Source organism: Dermacentor silvarum, chromosome 4 (assembly GCF_013339745.2).
Source record: "Dermacentor silvarum isolate Dsil-2018 chromosome 4, BIME_Dsil_1.4, whole genome shotgun sequence".
NCBI classification, from domain to species: domain Eukaryota; kingdom Metazoa; phylum Arthropoda; class Arachnida; order Ixodida; family Ixodidae; genus Dermacentor; species Dermacentor silvarum.
In genome coordinates this window covers 169294392-169313289 of record NC_051157.2, presented here as the reverse complement: position 1 = coordinate 169313289, position 18898 = coordinate 169294392, and the positions used below count along the sequence as shown (strand labels likewise).

The following is an 18898-nucleotide window of genomic DNA, read 5'->3' as shown; positions in this document are numbered from 1 at the left end:
CATCGGCTGTGGCTCACGCTCTGGACTCCGTATGACCTGCCTCAGTTCGTCCCTGACAACGTCGACGATAGATAGTGCAGTTGGTGTCTGAGGTGTCTTCAACTTGTTGAGCTCTTCTCTGATCACTGACCGGATGAGCTCCCGCAGGGCTTCAAGGTCATTCGGCACGCCTCCAGAGAAGACATGGGCAGGTGCACAGCTTGCCTCCCGGTTGTATTGCCGAGCCCGCTGTTCCAGCGTCTTTTCGATGGTCGTTGCTTCGGCTCTGAACTCTGCGACGGTGCGCGGTGGGTTGCGGACGAGAACTGCGAAGAGTTCTTGCTTTACCCCACGCATGAGATGGCGGAGCTTCTTATCTTCACTCATGGTGGGATCAGCACGCTTGAACAGGCGGGACATGTCCTCGATGTACATCGCCACGTTCTCGTTTGTGAGCTGGTTCCTAGCCTGAAGGGCAATTTCCGCCTTTTCTTTGCGATCCGTGCTGGCGTATGTTGCTAGCAGTTGTCGTCGAAATTCCTCCCAAGAGGACAAAGAGGGTTCGTGGTTCTCATACCACGTTTTTGCGAAGTCCTCCAAAGCGAAATATACGTTACGGAGCTTCTGTCTCTCATTCCATTCATTAAAGCTTGCCACACTCTCGAACAGTTCCAACCAGTCTTCCACGTCTTCGAACAAGTCGCCATGGAATGTTGGCGGCTTGCGAGGTTGGCTTACGACCAGCTGTGCCGGTGTTACCTGGCTAGTCATTGTGGCGGCGTCCGTTGTCCGAGTTTCCCTTGGCGTGAAGAGAAGAGGGCCGAATTCGGGCGAGTCACCTCGAAGACGGCGGCTGGTCCGCTGGTGCACAGGTGTCAGTTCCACGGGATGGACTCGCTGGTGGTCGGGGTTACGCTGACTTTCGTTCGTGGGGCTTCGACTCATACCCAGCACCTCCACCAGAAATGTAACGATGTTGAGGAACACAGGTTAAGAAAACAACAATATTTAATAAGGGCGAACCTGTGCCCACGACTAAATGTCACTGCGGTCGTGAAGAATGCCCGGCAGTCGCGTTCTAAAACTGGCGTTCCACCGTCTTCCTCTTTCTCCTCGAGTCCTGCCTCGTGCGCGTGGCGCATGCGAGCCCGGTCCAACCGGGTGCTCGTGCCACGAAGAACGCTGCCTGTTGTTGCTGAACAACACCACGGTACGGCGTGCACAGTGTCCAATACGAAGGGCGCGCAACTTGAATGTGGCCAAGTTGTCGCGGCAATATGTATGATTATGTATTTTGTTTTTTGGCAAGAACTGTTGAAATTGGTGTCCACAAAGTGAAGGTTCCGGCAATAATGGAAAAGAAAAAGCTTCGTGGTGTAGTGGGCTAACGCCGCGCGCTCGGAAGCGAGGGGTCCCTGGTTCGATTCCGTGCTACGGACACAACTTCGGAATTTTTTTTCTCATTTTTCTCAGACTGGTTACACACTACTACTACGACGACGACGACGGGGACGAACGGGTGCCGCTATAAGGAGCTTCGCCCCTAAAAACTATCAGCAGCATTGGCTCGAACATCGTCATCTTTTTTAACTCACGCCCCTCCTCCCTCCCAGAGAGCCGGCCCTGGCCCCCGCTATCTCTCTTCTGTTGCGCCTGTCGACCTTCTCTCATAACGTGTTCCCCCCTAAGTACAGCCCGGCTGCGAGGCTTGCGCAGCAAGCCTTCTGGAAGCTGCGCTCGACTACAGTTGAGCCGTACTGGGAGGGTAGCGAAGCTAGGCAGGCGGCGCCTGTGCGCCTCGGCTGCAGACGCACGCGTTTTCCCTCGCACCTCCGGCTGCTCCGCAAGCGTCTGTTGACAGGGCCGCTGATAAATGGAAGGATGGAGAGGAGGGCGCGGCCCACCGGCCCTATGGCGGGGGAGAGATAGGTGGCTGCCACGCATTAAGTGCGTGTGTTTCCCGCGCTCCCCCTGCAGCGCATGCGCGCAGCCCTGCCGGCCTCTACCTTCTGTACCGCCGACTCTCTCCGGGCTCTCGCCCGCCTCTCCCGTAAAGGCCCGACCACATTCAGCGTTTTTATCGGCGTTTTTTGGCGCTGCGTCTCTCGGCGTCGTCTCAAGAATTGCGCCAGAGAGGGCGAGCAGCCACACGAGCGTCACGCGGACCAGCGCCAGCGCAGCGTCGCACAATGTGACCAGATTGGTTTAACCAGAAACCTCCAAAATTATTGTGCAATGTCAATCATAATAGCTATACTAAGTATTGTTGAATGCTATATTTATGCTTTATTTATTAGTTTTACGCGAAAGAAAATTTCAGGGCAGTGCAGAAAAAATACTCCTATAACACAAATCCATGCTTCAGGAACCTGGCAGCGATATCGACGAGAACATCGCGAGCGGTCCTCGTGAGCGTAGTGAGCGTACGTTCAAGCGTTTTGTTCCTGGCGTGCGGAGCTGAGCTGGCTGAGCTTAGTGCTAAGTAGCTGGTTTGTCTTCCGAGACGCCATACGCCACATCATGGAAAGAAGGCAGCAACTTTTGTTGCTAAAAAAGAAGCTCCTTCTTCTCATTATCTTGAAACGGCAAGATCGACGACGCCGGCGCTGGTGGGTGCGACCCGTGTTCATGCACCGAAAGGAAGAAGGGCTCTATTACACGGCGGTGAGTCCCATTTGCTGTTTTTCTACCCGTAATAATTGTGCTAAAACGTGCTACTACCGTGTCTCGAGCATTGATAGATCTCAACGACTATATGGTTGTACCAACTCCTGCGAACCTATAAATGCTGTTGAGAACTATTCAGCAGACCAGCTTTCGGCCGAGCTTTCGACACAGAAGTGTTCGAGTGAAATAGCTATATGAAGTTGCTAATGTATGTTGGTGCCGCGCATTGTTCGCGGTACCAAGTCGAAAATTAGGCTTCTTGTTGTAGTTTAAAATCATCCTCTTTCTGGCTCTCTCCGTGATTGGTCCATTCATAATTTTTAAGTTACAGCAGCAGGGAATAAACAGAAGCTTCTGTCAAGGTGTCAGTTCGGACGTCTACGCAATTTTTAACGATGTCTCAAACATCAGTACATGCCGAGGAGTGCATTGTTTTGATGATTGTGTTCGACTAATATGAAGTGCTACTTTAAGAATACTCAGTCTAATTCAGACTGACCTTTGGCAGCTTTACTAGCCGTCTAATTTCTTTTGGAGAATTGGCTGTGTGAATTCCCGTATTCATTACTGTACAATACTGTGCAACGCTGTACATTGCTGTACAAAGAATGTGAAGGCTTTAGCACCAGTTCTTGGAACACGACTAGACCAGCTTGTGCACAAGAAAGCTGATCAAACACAATAATCAAATAGGAGGATTGTGCATGCTACCGAACATGACAACATTGCTTCGAGAGACTAGGCAACTGCTCCCTGCACCATAGGTGCTTAGCCCTTTTCATATTTGCAAAGAAAACTTTCCCATAAATCGTGAGCTTCATTCACTATCACTGATATTCATGCCACCTAATATCCATTTTCTTCCCATGGTTTAACTTGCAAAAGTGGGGAAGTAGGAGCAAGGCGCATATCTTGTATATTTCAGATTTGTTTGTTTACTTTGTACTCAAACATGAAAATAGCAAATTTTTACTTGCATTCATGTTTATTGGGGTGATTCGTTAAAGTTTCGCATAACAATAGGCCTCTTCGATTATGCAATCCCGGACTGTCCGCAAACCGTCCGCGGCTTCCGGTCTGACTAGCCCTGACAGAAGAGTGCGTCACAGTCACGTGATCCAGCTGTCAGGGACTGTCCGAAATTTCGGTCGAAGCACCGCGACCGGAAGTCACTCTCCTGGTTGCCGTCGTCTGCTCTTTGCTACTCGTAGATAGCCCCCTACCCAGCGTTTTTATTAGCGTGGCCTCCGCAATGGTGCAGTCTCAGAGGCGTACGTCGTCGACACAACCATGAAGCTAGTGTAATCGTAGCCTGAGCGCGCAGAACGTTTTCGCAAAGCGCAGTTTATTACGTCGCGCTAGCCAGCTCATTGCCTGAGAAATTTAAGTGGAATTCCCACACGGACGTAAGCAACATCGTGGTGGTGGTGAAATATATTTATTGGCCCTAAAATTGCTGTGGAGAGACTCCGAAATCATGGTCGTGCCACGTCGCTGTTCATGCAGAAAGCCCCCGCCGACATCCTCAAAGCTCGCGAGACCGTCTGCTAATTAAAGGCCCGACGCGTGAGAGAGCGCGCGTACACCGTCTACTAATCCTGCACGTCAAAAATCAAACGCTCGAACTTGGTAGCAGAAGGGATCAACATATATGTCAACAGCAATCCGCGAATCTCCTACTGTATACCACCCCAGCTACTGGCATGAAATAGCCACATGCAATATATGATTCCTTGCACGTACGCTAGTTTCACTTACCTGAAAAGCAAAATTTACCTGCAATGAGCATGACAGATTTCGTGAAGCACATTAAGAAAAGCAAGCATGTGCGCCTGATCGCTGTGCTTCTTTCTTTAAAAAAACAAACAAAAAACACGAAGACTGCTACAGCAATTAGACGGCTCGTAAAAAACTTGCATGATGGCACACAAAGCACCGATGTAACAGAAGCGATAACTCAATGCACAGTAGTTGCCGTCTGGAGCGCGCAAAGTACGCAGAAGCACACGGAATCTTTCACAACATGGCGTCAAACACCGCGCGCATCTTTTTAAAGACAGCCGTCATCTGCTAGCTACTTGCGCTTGTCTGAGCAAACATCTGCTGACAGCTCCAACAGTCCGCGGGCAGTCCGGAACTTCCGGTCCGTGAAAAAACGAACGCGCTTCTGACAACACTCGGACTAGTGGGCGGAGCTTCGGAAGCTGTCCGAGAAAAATCGAATGTGGTAGAGCAGTCCCAAGCAGTCCGGGACTGTCAGGGACTGATAATCGAAGAGGCCCAATGCTCAAAAAATGCCCGAGAAAATGTTTCTGCTATACTACCATTCAAAGCATGAATGATCAGGATTAAACTGAATATGTCACACTGTACGTTGTGATTATAATAAGTCTTGAAACAAAACTTTAAAACATGAAAGCTCCAGAAATGAGCACATTTCTAGCGAAACAGTTGCGCTTGGTTTACCTTGGCTTCTTTGCTTCTCTTATATTTAACCGACCCAATTTTTGGGCGACAGGGTATGTGTCACACTTATCTTTTCATAACCTCTCACAATTCTTCCCATGACAAACATCAAGTGTCATCTTTATCCTCATGACTTTAAGGTGTCGACGTCTCACACTGAGCATTTGCATGAACTACTTTTAGCAGTTTTCCATGGCTTCTAAACTGTGCAGTGCATAGACAATAAAGTTGGGACCTTTGCAGTGCATAAACATAAACATTGCATGAAATAGCATCTTCCATCGCATTAAAGTAGGCACTTGTGTGCATTGAATTTAATGAACTGTTTCACAAATACATTTTCTAACATGTGCGGTGGATCTGCATATCTTTTGAAATAACACCTGCATGTTTAAAAATGCATTAATCACCGTATATATTTCACTTACAGATGCGTCGGATGAGAGAGGGCGATCATGATTTTTTTTTCAAGTTCTACCGGATGACCCCACAAATGTTCGATGCATTACTTTCGTTTGTGGTTGACGACCTCAAGCGCGAGTATGTTGTAAGGGAGCCCCTGGAACCTGGCGAACGGCTTGCAATAACCTTAAGGTTGGTATAAGCTCAGTTTATTTGTATTTGATTTGGAACACTAGAATAATAAGTCGGAAGGAAGCTAGTGATAAGATGGGTACAGTTTGCTGTAGGTAAAGAGCCAGGCTACTTGTGTAAATGTTTACATTGCTCTGGTAATTGAGTGGCTCTATCGCCACCTATAAATTACTGGTACAACTTGATTTCCTGTAACAAGCCTAGGTGCGAAAATCATTAGTCCTTTGGTAAGCTGTCATATTAGCATTCGTTTATAGGTGCATATCTAATGTGTGTGCACTATAACTTCATTGTTTATGCTACAATTAATGCAGTGAAACATGTGCTTAGTACCTTATTGAATATTTTGAATAATAAACAGGAACTCCAAGCTGTCAGCGCATCTGTGTAGTAACCAGTACTTCATCCCTGAATTTGTCATTACTGTCAAATAATGGCAATAAACTTGTGGATAATCGTGCATACATTTTCGGGCCCTCCATCTTTTGTTCCAGCTACCTTGCATCTGGCCAGGAAGTAAAAGACGTGGCCATGGCATATAGAGTGGGCATCGAGACAGCTCGCCTATGTATTCATTTTTGTTGTAGAGTCATTTGGGCACGACTAAAGGATCGCTTCATGAAGGTAGGGACCACATAATAGTATTAAAGCATTTTGAGTTCATTTGCCACTCGTTATTTGGCATTTAAACACGCAGGATGGCTTTTAGTTGACCTGATTTGTTTGCTTATGTTATTAGCATATTCACCTTGACGTATGTGCTGCGTTAGTCCTTGTGGTTCTTTTTCTAGAAAGTATCGTTCTGCTGATTGTGTTAGTGTGGATGCATTTAGTTTAATTCCATGTTATGCATATTTCACAACATGATAACATACCTTGTTGCAAGTTAAATGCAGGCATACATAATATAACTGCCTTTTACCACTGCTGGTACTTTTGTACTTGTTTCATTGGGCAGTGATGGCAATGCATAAAGGAGGCATGTGACAAGTATATTCTTATTGCTTATTTGAAACAGCTGTTTTTCAGCAAAGGTTGACATAGTAATGCACATCAAATGTTAATTGGCATACATGCACTCATGTGCACATTATTTTGCAACCATTAAGTGGTGCCCTGTTTAAACAGCCATTCTTTCATTCACACCAATCTGCAATTATAAGTACAAAATGATTGATGATATTGTCACCCTAACTTACAGATTCCTTAGCACAGCCTCACACACTAAACCTATTCTTCAACCATCTACACCAGTACACTTAGTGGATAATCATATACTTCACCGTATTGTTATTGGTTCTGTCTGTGTTGGCTATAGTAGATATTGCACCAATAAAAGCCATGTAGTAGTAGTAAACTCTGCATCATAATCATATGTATTAATGTCGTTTTGACTGAGCTACCTAATGCCTACTGCGAACCATTTAAAAAAATAAATTCAGGTACCCTCTGAGGCTGACTGGACTGAAATTGCCCAAGGGTTTGCCTCTCAGTGGCAATTTCCCAACTGTTTAGGAGCCGTGGATGGTAAACATGTCGCCATCACAGCACCTGCCAATTCCGGGAGCCTGTATTTCAACTACAAGGTAAGCTTGTTCACTAGGCGCATTTAAGCATTCAGCTTTTGCCATTTGTCACATATTAAAGTAAGCTGTACATCAGTAAACCGTACATCTGAACAGTTATACAAGATGCCAAATTATGTCAGCAAATCACTTCCTTGGTTGCGGCATTGTTTTGTTGTATATTCACTATATTTTATGTAGTGAATATAGTGCAAATACAGTTTGATGTGCACATTAGTGCTGTCCGTTTATCAGCTATTGTCTTTTTCGCTGCAGAGAATATCTGCTTACGTTGGCAATGTCTGCTTACCGTACCTGCTAAGTTCATGTTAAGCCAGCAGACATCAAGTAAACCTAGTGTTCTCTGCTCAGTGCAAAATGTCAAGATTGTGCACTACAATATAAAAATCGAATACAATCAATGTTCTGCTAATCGCAAGACCAAGTTCACCATGTGCACTTCTGATGTCATCTATCAAAGTTAAGCCTCGGAAATGTATACATTGGACAAAATGGGCAATGTTCTATGATAGAGTGAGATAGCACAATAACAATGTTAAAAATTGGTACAGTAGCCATCTATCTGCTGATAGTAACAAATGCGCATGTGCTGCACTCCTAGGATTAACCAGGTTCCTGAAATTTGTAAATACAAATGAAAGAAAAATTGTGGAAGTGTATTGCATGGCAATAGCAGAAGTGTGTATCATACCAAGATAAATTTTTTTGGCTAAATACTTGTATGCGTGATGCTGCCCTTCCCCGTGCATGCCTTTCAATCCGGATGCTTCTTGTTATTCGATAGCTGATAAAATGGCTGTTTCTGCTTTGAATAAAATTCCGTTGTCAGTCAGCGCTAGTCCTGTTGTAGTTGTTTTCTCGTTTTTTTCTTTTTTTCTTGTCATTGCCCTATTGCACTGCTTCAATATACATTTAAAAACCAACTTGCCCAAATAAAATTGTTGCTTGCACATGAGGGTAGATGTGCATGTGGTTTCTGGCTAAATGTAGACGATTGCTGCAAATTGCAATTGCTTAATTGCTACAACACACTGCTGTTCACAAGTAATGAGGCATCTCATTACTCTGTAGAATCGCTGCATTTGTTTTAATGTTTAAGTTCAAGGTCACAATATTTCATTTGAGTGCATTTTTCGTATGCTTCTATTACATCTTCATAGATGGTGCAATAATATGGTCACTGATAACCTCTATTTCAGAGCACTTTTTCCATTGTGCTAATGGCTGCCGTCGACAGCAACTACCAGTACACCATCATTGACGTTGGGGCTCAAGGTCGGCAAAGTGATGGAGGGATACTGAAGAACTCCGAATTTGGGAAGGCACTGGCCAGTGGAACTCTCGGCACACCTTCTGCAAGCTACCTGCCTGGAACAAGAACTGCCGCACCCTATGCCTTTGTTGGGGATGAGGCATTTCAATTACGCAAGGATTTTATGAGACCCTTCCCTGCAAAACAGCTGACTGATGAAAGGAGGGTCTTCAATTACAGGCTGAGCAGAGCTAGGTAAAGCATGGGACATACTTTCAGTATTGTGGGTCACGGTGATGATATTGAAGACTCAGCGCAAATTTTTTGGCATGCCAGTGATTGCTGTAGCTGCGCAGAGTGTAACCGTACATAGGTTTAGTAAAGCATTCGACCGATTAGTTCATTGTAAACTTATTCAAAAGCTCAGAAATATTAACATACCTTATATTCTACTTGCATGGATAGCAGGTTCTCTTTCTGATCGCGTGCAGTTTGTTTCAATTGATGGTAACAGCTCTAGCTGTCTCCCCGTTACATCCGCTGTACCCCAGGTCAGCGTCCTGAGGCCATCGCTGTTTGTACTGTACATTAATGATGTTATGACCATTGTCACACCTAGTACACAAATGAGGCTTTTTGCAGATGACTGCATCGTATTTCGTGAAATATCTTCGGTGCATGACCAAACTACTTGATTTCAGCTTACAGAACATACAAAAATGGTGTAATGAGTGGGGCATGGCTTTGAACAATGATAAAGCGGTCTGTCTTTGCATAACACAAATGCTAAAATACGAGTATACACTGATCTCTGTCCTATTAAAGTAAGTTCAAAAGTACCAATACCTATGTATAACATTCACTAGTACCCTTTCTTGGAATTTCCATATTAGCAATATTTGCTCTTCTACTTATTATTATTATTATTTGATTTGTAAACATATAAACGGAAAAGTGAAAGCGAGAAGCAAGGCTGGCAACTGCCGCCAGAAGGGGCACAACGCCTGCCTACTCTTCGGAAAGGACGAGAGAAACATAGAAAGAAAGATAGGAAGGAGGAAAGAAAGAGCGAGATGACAAATCTCAAAGAATAAAGTAAAACATCCACTTTCCAAAAACTGTTTTTTAAAGCACAAGCTCAGAGATTTACCTGCCAGTGTTAAATTAGTTATGTTACTTTTATTATACCTAAACTCGAATATGCTTAACTTAACATTATAAAAATTTAGAAAATTCAGAGAAAGCCTATTTGTTTTATCTATTGTAAGTTCTAATGCACCAGTTCGTCTACACAGCTAATGGTCATCAATAACATTCCCCTCCTCGATACCTGGGGTCATATGGTTCACCTGAATTTTTTTACACTCACTCATTAATTGCGAGATATCCCTAGAGCCCACTTCATCTGTAACCCCTCTGTCCACAAGGCGCACACATCACGATCAATCAAATGCACTCGCCCCCTTTTTTGCCAAGACAAATACTTGCAAGTTTTCTTTCTTCCCTCGCACAGTATCAGAACAAAACTCCCCTTCCGCAACATACTAGATAACTTTGTAAACAAAGCACTTTTCCTATGTTGTGTGTGTGTATAATTGTGCATTTTAGTAACATTTGCTTGACACTTTCTTCTCTGTTGCTGTTGTTGCTTACTATATTGAGTGCCTGTCCTGCAAGGACCAAATTTTGGTCTGCAGTATGTCAAACATAAAATTAAATACATTTTTAGGAACCAGGGTGGCGCAAGGCTGGTTGCTGATAGCAATAACATGCTTTTTGCTGGATATCGACCCCTTTGATCTATTGTTGGAGCAAGTTCGAAGTGGGAAAGTTTCTCCAGTAAAAAGAATGTCTTAGCATCCTTGCACAGTTACATTCACATGGCAGTGCACATAATCAGCATTCTGCTGAGGACACTTCAGTCTCGTATATGGCAGCAAAATGCATTTATGCATACTACAAAGGTAGCTCAGTCATGAGCCAAGCTGTCAGGATGATTTATGCAGTTTATTGCTGTCACGGTCACACAGAGGTTTCTGGAATTTTTGTTCATGTCTGGTCACTAGTGCTTGAACAATTTTTTATTGCCTGACAGTGCCCTGCATGTTTGCATTGCAGGAGGTGTGTCGAGAATGCCTTTGGCATTACAGCAGCAAGGTGGAGAGTGCTCCTACGCACGATAAACCTCCATCCGACCAACGTCGATTATGTCATCAAGGCCGCTTGCATTCTGCACAACTTTATTATGAAGTTAAATGCACAGACGCATGGGTATGTAGATAGGGAGGACAGCTTTGGCAATGTGATACCAGGCCACTGGCGGCAAAGTGTGGAAGGAGAAGCTCGGGATGGCTCGCAGTCAAATTATTTTTCACTTGCTTCGACACATGCTAGAAATTTTCCTACAGAGGCAGCAGATGCGCGAAACATCTTCACTGCTTACTTTTGCAGCACCTTTGGTGAAGTTGCCTGGCAGTGGCAACAGCCAGGCGTGTCCAAAGATGTTGCTCTAAAGCATCTACAGGACGAGCAGCTTTTGCCACTCATAAGAAAGTGAATTTCATTTACTGTATTTATTTGAATATAGGTCAACCTTTTTTTCTTTATTCAGAAATCACCCTGCATTGCCAGAAGGCATAATAGTTCTTTTACAGACACCCTTGTGAACGGGAACATTCGCCATTTTCCTTTCGGAGGGTAATACACCTTCAGATACAGATTAATCAAATACCATGTAAAGCTAAAGCGACAGTGCTATTGCACAGTGTTTCAACACGTGAAGTGATATATCTCATCAGGACCAACTCCTTTATTTTCAGCTATTTCTTGTAATAGCATTTTACTCCTGCCACACTGATTTTTACTGGCTGCATTGTTGGGACGTCTTTAACAAACTGTATGGGTCGCACGCAGTGTTATGATTGGTTCAAGCGTTTTGAGGACAGGAGAATGTCGGTCGGTGACGATCCCAAGCCCAGACCTTCCGCATCCACAGATGATGACCGTGTCGAGAGAGTTCGAACTGTGATTCGTGGAAATCGTCTGACTGTTCGAGAAGTCGCTGATGAAGTGGGTATTAGCGTAGGATCATGTCATGAACTTTTGCTAGCAATGCCTTCAGCAATGCTAGTGATGTCTGACATTGGCCTGCTATGAGCGCTTCTGAGGAGTATTAAATATTCCTTGTACCAGTGATTCCAGAAGTCTTTTTGCATTTCTTGATGCTGTATCAATGTTTTAAGCAGCTCAGTATGGGAGCTAGGCGCTACGGCTACAGTTTGTGAGTGAGGGAGTGCCATCAGTCGCTTGCCATACAAGAAAGGAGCATGTGTCAAGGCTTTCGTTCCTCTGGGGCAGGATATGAATACATGCGTGGTCAACTGTTTATGATCGCTTCTATTTCTCTTAGGACCAGGCTCGTAATCATAATCTAGAAGTGACCTTCCTAGCGCTTTCTTCGAACTGTCTTTAACTTATTGATGCTCTAAAACTTGCATATGCCACACTGCACCAATAATGGAATACATGTGCTACAGACTGCTCCAGAATCAAATTTTACGTGATACAAAATGACTTTGGCGATTCCCACCCCAGTATGTGCATCAATTATGTACGATTTCTGTGAAAATTGCATGACAATAAAAAAAAGAGCTACGGCGAGTGTTGCATATTTTAGTTTTCTGGGGGTCATCAGTACAGTTCAACTCGGTACTGCTGGGAATTGGCATTATACACATATGAAAAACTAAATTCATGACAAGTTGACTAGATATTATAAGTGGATAAGTTTCGGTCAGATGTTTCATTTTCTCAAAAGCTTGTTCGCACTGTACATCCCATTCCCATGGTGTGTTCTCCTTCAGTAATTTCGTAAGTGGGCACACTATGTCGCTGAACTGAGGAATATATTGTTGCTGCAGCTCTTTCAGACGTATTGGTTTTGGGAATCAGAATACCACTTCTGCATTGCTTTTTTCGGGCGATACAGTGCCATGAGACACTGTGACCCAGATAGCCAATAGAATCTTGGCCAAAGTGGCACTTTTTCAGCTATAGTTTGTTGTTTTCAGTTCTGAGGGCTTGCAGTAAAGCTTGGAGGTGCTTTAAATGCTGAGAAAATGTGTCAGAGAAAACTATATCATCGAAGTAGTTAACAACATTCTTAAGTAGTGTTTTCTTATCACTGACTAGACAGCTCTTTCAAATGTAGCTGAGTCATTCCTCAAACCGAAAGGCATCACGGGCCACTCTTAATGGCAGTTCGGCATGACAAAAGCTGTTTTTGGAATGTTGTCTGGGTGCATTTTGACGTGCTAATAGCCTAATGTATTGTCTAATGTTGAAAATATTTTAATGTCCCTAGGTAGTCCAGCCCATCGTCAGTGGGCCGAATAAGCTGGTAATTGGGCACACTGATAGCATTAAGCTTGTGGTAATCAATGCATGAGCGAGTATGCCCTTTGCCTTTCTTCTCTGCAAGAATGACAGATGCTGCTTACTGTGGAAAACAGGGTCACACTGCGCCTTGCTTGAGGAAGGATTGCACTTCCTGAAAATTTTCGCAATTGTCTGCCAGGGAAGCAGCGTTCCTGCGGTCTCTGTTGTCGAGGTTGTTGACGAGAATGATCTGATGTTGTTCATTCACGATACATCCGAAGTCTATTTGAGACTGAGAAAATGTCCTCATAACTGCGAATCGCATCCCTCGAAGCTACTTGCTGCAGAGTTGGAAGGTGCGCAACGTCAACGGAGTGTAGCGGGAGTCGGGACTGAGAGCGCAATGTCGGTATAGTGATAGTTTGTCATGATTTCGTTTAGCAGACCATTTTTACTAATCCAAAAAGCCACAGGCATGGAACAGTCGGGACAGAACTGTCATACTCTGTGCCAGCCGTAGTGGCACTGTGTGCACAGATGCTCTGTCTCTGCTGTGATCAACCAGCTGTACTGGCTTTAGCGAAAAAAATAAAATTCTGTGACATCCTCACTGATCTCATCAGAAAGCCATGCAAGCATTATTGTGTGTCTTGGTATTCATTAGCCCGTGTAATGCCTTCTTTTATGTCCTTTTTCACTACTTCCTGGTGAAGGGCAGCAAAGTGATTGCCATTTTGGTTAACCTTCCTGCCTTCTTACTCTATGTAGCCCGTAAAGCGAGACCTTAATTTTCTTATTTGTGTAGTCCTATAACACAGGATGTTATCATGGAAGACAATATGAAGCTTGAAAAGTGCATTTATTCAGATTCCTCATTTTGAAAATCTTTTATAGCCTGCAGCAACTTCATCTGCAAATCAAGTTTTCGTTCTGGCTTGATCATTCTCATGTGCCCCAGCAGCGTCAGGGCAAAGTTCTCGTCAATGTCCTTGGGGACATAGCCATTCAACTGCTGTGTCACATTTTGTAGCTCTGCTACATAAACATCATTGTTTCTCTTCCGTTTTTGCTGCGGCCTGATGGGGGGACAGGCTGGCTCATCGGGTGCTATCTCGTCGGCGATCCCACTCTCGTCTGGTGTGCCAGTTGCCAATGTCGGTGGCACATCTTGTCCGCTGGATTTGGACGTTGTTGAACGGGTGTCCACTGACCTGACATCCATGTGACCATAGCTGCTTTGGCTGCTGCTGTTTAGGCTTTACAGAATGCAAGGTTTTGTGGTTGATACCCCACTTAATCATATTGATGCTCTAAAACTTGCATATGCCACACTGCTCCAATAATGGAATACATGTGCTACAGACTGCTCCAGAATCGAATTTTACGTGCTACAAAATGACTTTGGCTATTCCCACCCCTGTATGTGCATCAATCGTGTACTATTTCTGTGAAAATTGTATGACAATAAAAAAGCTACGGCGAGTGTTGCATATTTTAGTTTTCTGGGGTCATCAGTACAGTTCAACTCGGTACTGCTGGGAATTGGCATTATACACACATGAAAACTAAATTCATGACAAGTTGACTAGATATATAGTGATAGTTTGTCATGATTTTGTTTAGCAGACCATTTTTACTAAGCCAAGAAGCCACAGCATGGAACAGTTCTGACTGAACCTGTCATACTCTGTGCCAGCCTTGTGGCACTGTGTGCACAGATGCTCTGCTGTGATCAACCAGGTGTACTGCTTTTAGCAAAAATATATAATTCTGTGACATCAATACGAAAGACTCGCACAAACTCCAACGGGGCGACACATTCTACAGAAACTCGAAATTCGATATGAAGCGCAACACGGCACCAAACTAAGCATTCCACTAGAGACGAGGAGGGAACTTAAAATTCCTCCACTGCCCAAAAACATGCACCCGGAGCACCACAAGGAGCGACGAGGCAAGGGCACGCCACATTGAGCGCAAATGCCATGACATAGAGGGCGTGGCCTACGTAGACGCCATGGAATACAGAGAACGCAAAGGGATGTCCATAGTAGCGGTAAACGCGGACGGAGAACCCTTCGCGAGCGGCACCGTGAGAACGGACAACGCCATCTCATCAGAAAGCCATGCAAGCATTATTGTGCGTCTTGGTATTCATTAGCCCGTGTAAATGCCTTCTTTTATGTCCTTTTTCACTAATTCCTGGTGAAGGGCAACAATGTGATTGCCGATTTGGTTAACCTTCCTGCCTTTACTCTATGTAGCCCGTAAAGCGAGACCTTAATTTTCTTATTTGTGTAGTCCCATAACACAGATGTTTATCATGGAAGACAATATGAAGCTTGAAAAGTGCGTTTATTCCGATTCCTCATTTGTAAAATCTTTTATAGCCTGCAGCAACTTCATCTGCAAATCAAGTTTTCGTTCCGGCTTGATCATTCTCATGTGCCCCAGCAGCGTCAGGGCAAAGTTCTCGTCAATGTCCTTGGGGACATAGCCATTCAACTGCTGTGTCACATTTTGTAGCTCTGCTACATAAACATCATTGTTTCTCTTCCGTTTTTGCTGCGGCCTGATGGGGGGACAGGCTGGCTCATCGGGTGCTATGTCGGCGGTCCCACTCTCGCCTGTTGTACCAGTTGCCGGTGTGAGTGGCACATCTTGTCCGCTGGATTCGGACAGTGAACCGGTGTCCAGTGCCGTGGCATCCATGTCAGCATAGCTGCTTTGGCTGCTGCTGATGTCAAGCAGCAGTTGCCGTGCAGTCATGTTTCCAGATGTCCTGAAAATGCGTGAGGAAGATAACAGTGAGGAAGATAACATGCAACCACATTTCTGTGAGTAGCCAAATGATGTCTGCGGCATTTGATAAGTTGAGCTGCCTGCCTTCTTAAGGGAGATGAAATAAGATGTTGACTGACTTTAGAACATTTGCTCAACCATTTGGATCTGTTCACTATAAATAAAAACAAAAATGCTGAATGCACTATGACTTCTACCGTTAACAAGCTATCCTACCTGCCTGAATGTAACTCAACGAATCAAAGGAACTTTTATTTCTCCATGAGAAATATGGGTGTGATGGAAAAAAAATGCTGCAAATTGCAGCTTGACAAGGCTCCAGCCCTCTACAGAGTTCGACAGCAAGTGAGCCGCAGTACATATCTAAATAATACATGTGCAGGAACTAACAAAAACAGTGGAAATGCTGCACACACCTAATAAACATAGAAAAGGGTATCAACTGAGATGCTTCACCGCATAAAGCTGTAGGCGTGGACTGAAGACAAGTTTGAATGCTAGGCATCCCAAATCTGCAATGCATCCGGACTGACAATAATTGGCAACAAAATTGTGAATTTTAATCACAATAACCAGCCACAGGTTCACTTCAGTTGCAAACAGCCGACCGTTATCATACACCTAGTATAAATGAACACCCCCAGTGATGGTGCAATGCTCAGAGACAAAGCTCGGAAAATACTTGTGAAGTGCAGTGAGCTGTAGTGCCACTATATGCAGCACGAAGGGAGTGAGAGTGATGCACTGGTAACTGGTGCTTTAAAAGTGAATTTTCAACTGATGTTTGCAGCAGTAATGTGTCACGATTCTTTTCGTTTAGCTGAGCTGTCATGCTGCAGTTCATTTTAAGCCTGTATTAACTCTGTAATTGCACTTTTTGTTTGTGCTTAGAAACGGTGTACTAGTGGTACTGCTTTGCACAATGCAGGTTTCATAAACTGGGCACCACTGCCTAAACTGAGGTTCACTGATGAAAACTTGATTGTAAAAGGTCACAAAATTTATGCCAACTTACGGCCGTCCTTCGATGCTGTCCTTCAAGAACATGAGCTGCTCAAAGTACGGCCAAGTCACATTGGCTGCCTCATCCGTCTCCTCGGCGCCGGCTCCACTCTTTTGCTCCTTTTTGTTTGCCACGAACAAGCGGCGAAACTTGTCACGCAACGACTTCCAGCGTGTCTGCACTATGTTCTCTGCAAACAAATATATCACAGTTGTCAGCTTGGCAATTCCTTACTTGGCAACCATGAACTGCAATTGCCCCGGACACTACACGAGTGTGTGTGTCTGCTGTGTGTGTGTGGGGGGGGTAGAAGTAGCATGCATTTTTTCAAAAGCTAGCCCTGAATACTATCGCACGGATTTTTTTTCTGCCTTTTATTTATGATTATTCACTTTCGGATGCAGCACAGACGGAAACGAAATTCCCGCAGCACACACTGACGAGCAACACGTTGTTTTTACATCACAGTGACTGTTTCAGCAGCTTCGGCATTGTCAACTTCGTCTGCTGGAACTTGCATTAGAAGTGTGCGAAAATTTGAAGCTATCGAATAACGAATCGAATATGGCCGTATTCGATTCAGTCATTGAATCGAATAGTGTTTTTTATAAATTTAAAATAAATGTTCATAATACTTTGCTGTCCACTATACACGATGAAACATGGCATAGAAGCAAAAAATGCGATATTGGTAATCCCATCTACAGTGGCCATAATGTACTGGATCACGCTGCATCGCTAAATCGGCCAGACTTTTCCGACTAGACATGATCACATGCAATAAAATGTAAGGAAATGTAAAGCATCTGTGTCCACTCATTGCGGCATACTTATTACTAAGTTGATGCGGCATTGTAAAATATCGTTAAGCGATCCCAAATTCGTAAACATCAAGACAGAGAGAGAGTTGGCAGGTATGCAATTTAAAAACAGAAATCTTACCAGCATTCAGAACACCCGGCAGGACGATGGCGGCGACTTCAACCCACAAAACGTTCTTTTTCACACGATTTTTGTGCTCCCTGTGCTTTGCTTGCCACAATATCGGCCTAGCTTCCACAATTGCAATCAGAAGCTCGTTGTCTATGTTTGCAGGAAGCATCTTGGATGATTGAAGCAATCGACGTCGAAACGCAGCAACACGCCAAACAAACAAAACAAGTAGAAATGGCGGCGCGCAGCACGAACCATGCGGGAACTGCGAATCTGCGGAAGTTGCCTGAAAAAGTTGCCAGCAGCGTGGCCGCGGCAAGGCGCTGGTTGGTCAGCGCTCATCGAGCCGTTTCCGGCGGCGGCTTTGGCGGCGGCGGCGACGGCGAGATTTCTGGAGTGTGTTGAGCACGACGTTTCGGCTTGGCGCCGCCCTCAGCGTCGACGCTGAGCGGCGCCCAGTGACAAAACGCCAGAAAACGCCGGGAAAACGCTGAATGTGGTCGGGCCTTTATACGCCGACCCAGTGGGCCTGATAATTGAACAGCTTGGGCCACAAGTGATCTGGTTGTGGCCGTAACGCCGTCGTGATGCTTGTGTCGTCATTATTACAGCTTTGTCGTCCGACTCTCATCATGCCGTCGGTGTCACGCCATCGCCGTCATGCAGGCTGCGTGATAGTCTTCGTCACGCCATTGTCGTCATACACTCGTAATCGTGTAATTGTCCTCGTATCGTTGTCTTCCCATCGTCGCCATTGTAACGCCGTCTTGCATTTGTCGTCGTGCATTCACCATTGTCTAGTACACTTTACCACACCCCTACTGCGCACTAGAGTGTACTAGATAATGGTCGAGTGGGCCGAACGGCGCTCTACCGCTGAGGCGCCACGTGTGGAAAAATAGTGCGAGGGCGCTGCGAGCGAACTGGATTGGGGCGGAGACGCGCTCCGCGGCATATTCAACGTACTTTTGCTGCGGGCGCCGAGGCCGATTGCGCATAGTACGCTCTTAAAATAGCGCTTTATTTCAACTGCAAATTTATGTTTACGCCATTTTGCCAAACATATATACTTGAGGCATAGATTATGCAACGCGACGTCTTCAATTTTGCTGTCGTTGTCAAGCGCGTCGTATGCTAGCGCGCGCGCGTTCGCTGCGCGGACGCTGGCGGACGCCCAGTTTTTCTCGCAGAACCTGTGTGCAGTACATTTTTTTAATGTTTTAGTTGCTTCGGTGCGCC

The 18898-nt window shown here is 44.9% G+C and overlaps 2 protein-coding genes across 2 annotated transcripts; one reads left to right on the top strand and one right to left on the bottom strand.

The window, feature by feature from the left end:
• The first annotated feature begins 2036 nt into the window (after positions 1 to 2036).
• On the top strand, positions 2037 to 11882 carry LOC119449031 (uncharacterized). Its single transcript, XM_037712228.2, has 6 exons — positions 2037 to 2643; positions 5543 to 5706; positions 6201 to 6330; positions 7149 to 7292; positions 8492 to 8799; positions 10663 to 11882. Exons 1-6 carry the CDS (start codon positions 2500 to 2502, stop codon positions 11099 to 11101), a joined length of 1329 nt encoding a protein of 442 aa, XP_037568156.2. The 5' UTR covers positions 2037 to 2499; the 3' UTR covers positions 11102 to 11882.
• A 3394-nt stretch (positions 11883 to 15276) lies between these two features.
• On the bottom strand, positions 15277 to 18164 carry LOC125944839 (transcription factor Adf-1-like). The gene is made up of 3 exons (XM_049666208.1): positions 17669 to 18164; positions 16739 to 16916; positions 15277 to 15703 (listed from the first exon to the last, which is right to left on the bottom strand). Exons 1-3 carry the CDS (start codon positions 17826 to 17828, stop codon positions 15277 to 15279), a joined length of 765 nt encoding a protein of 254 aa, XP_049522165.1. The 5' UTR covers positions 17829 to 18164.
• Between the last annotated feature and the right edge of the window lie 734 nt (positions 18165 to 18898).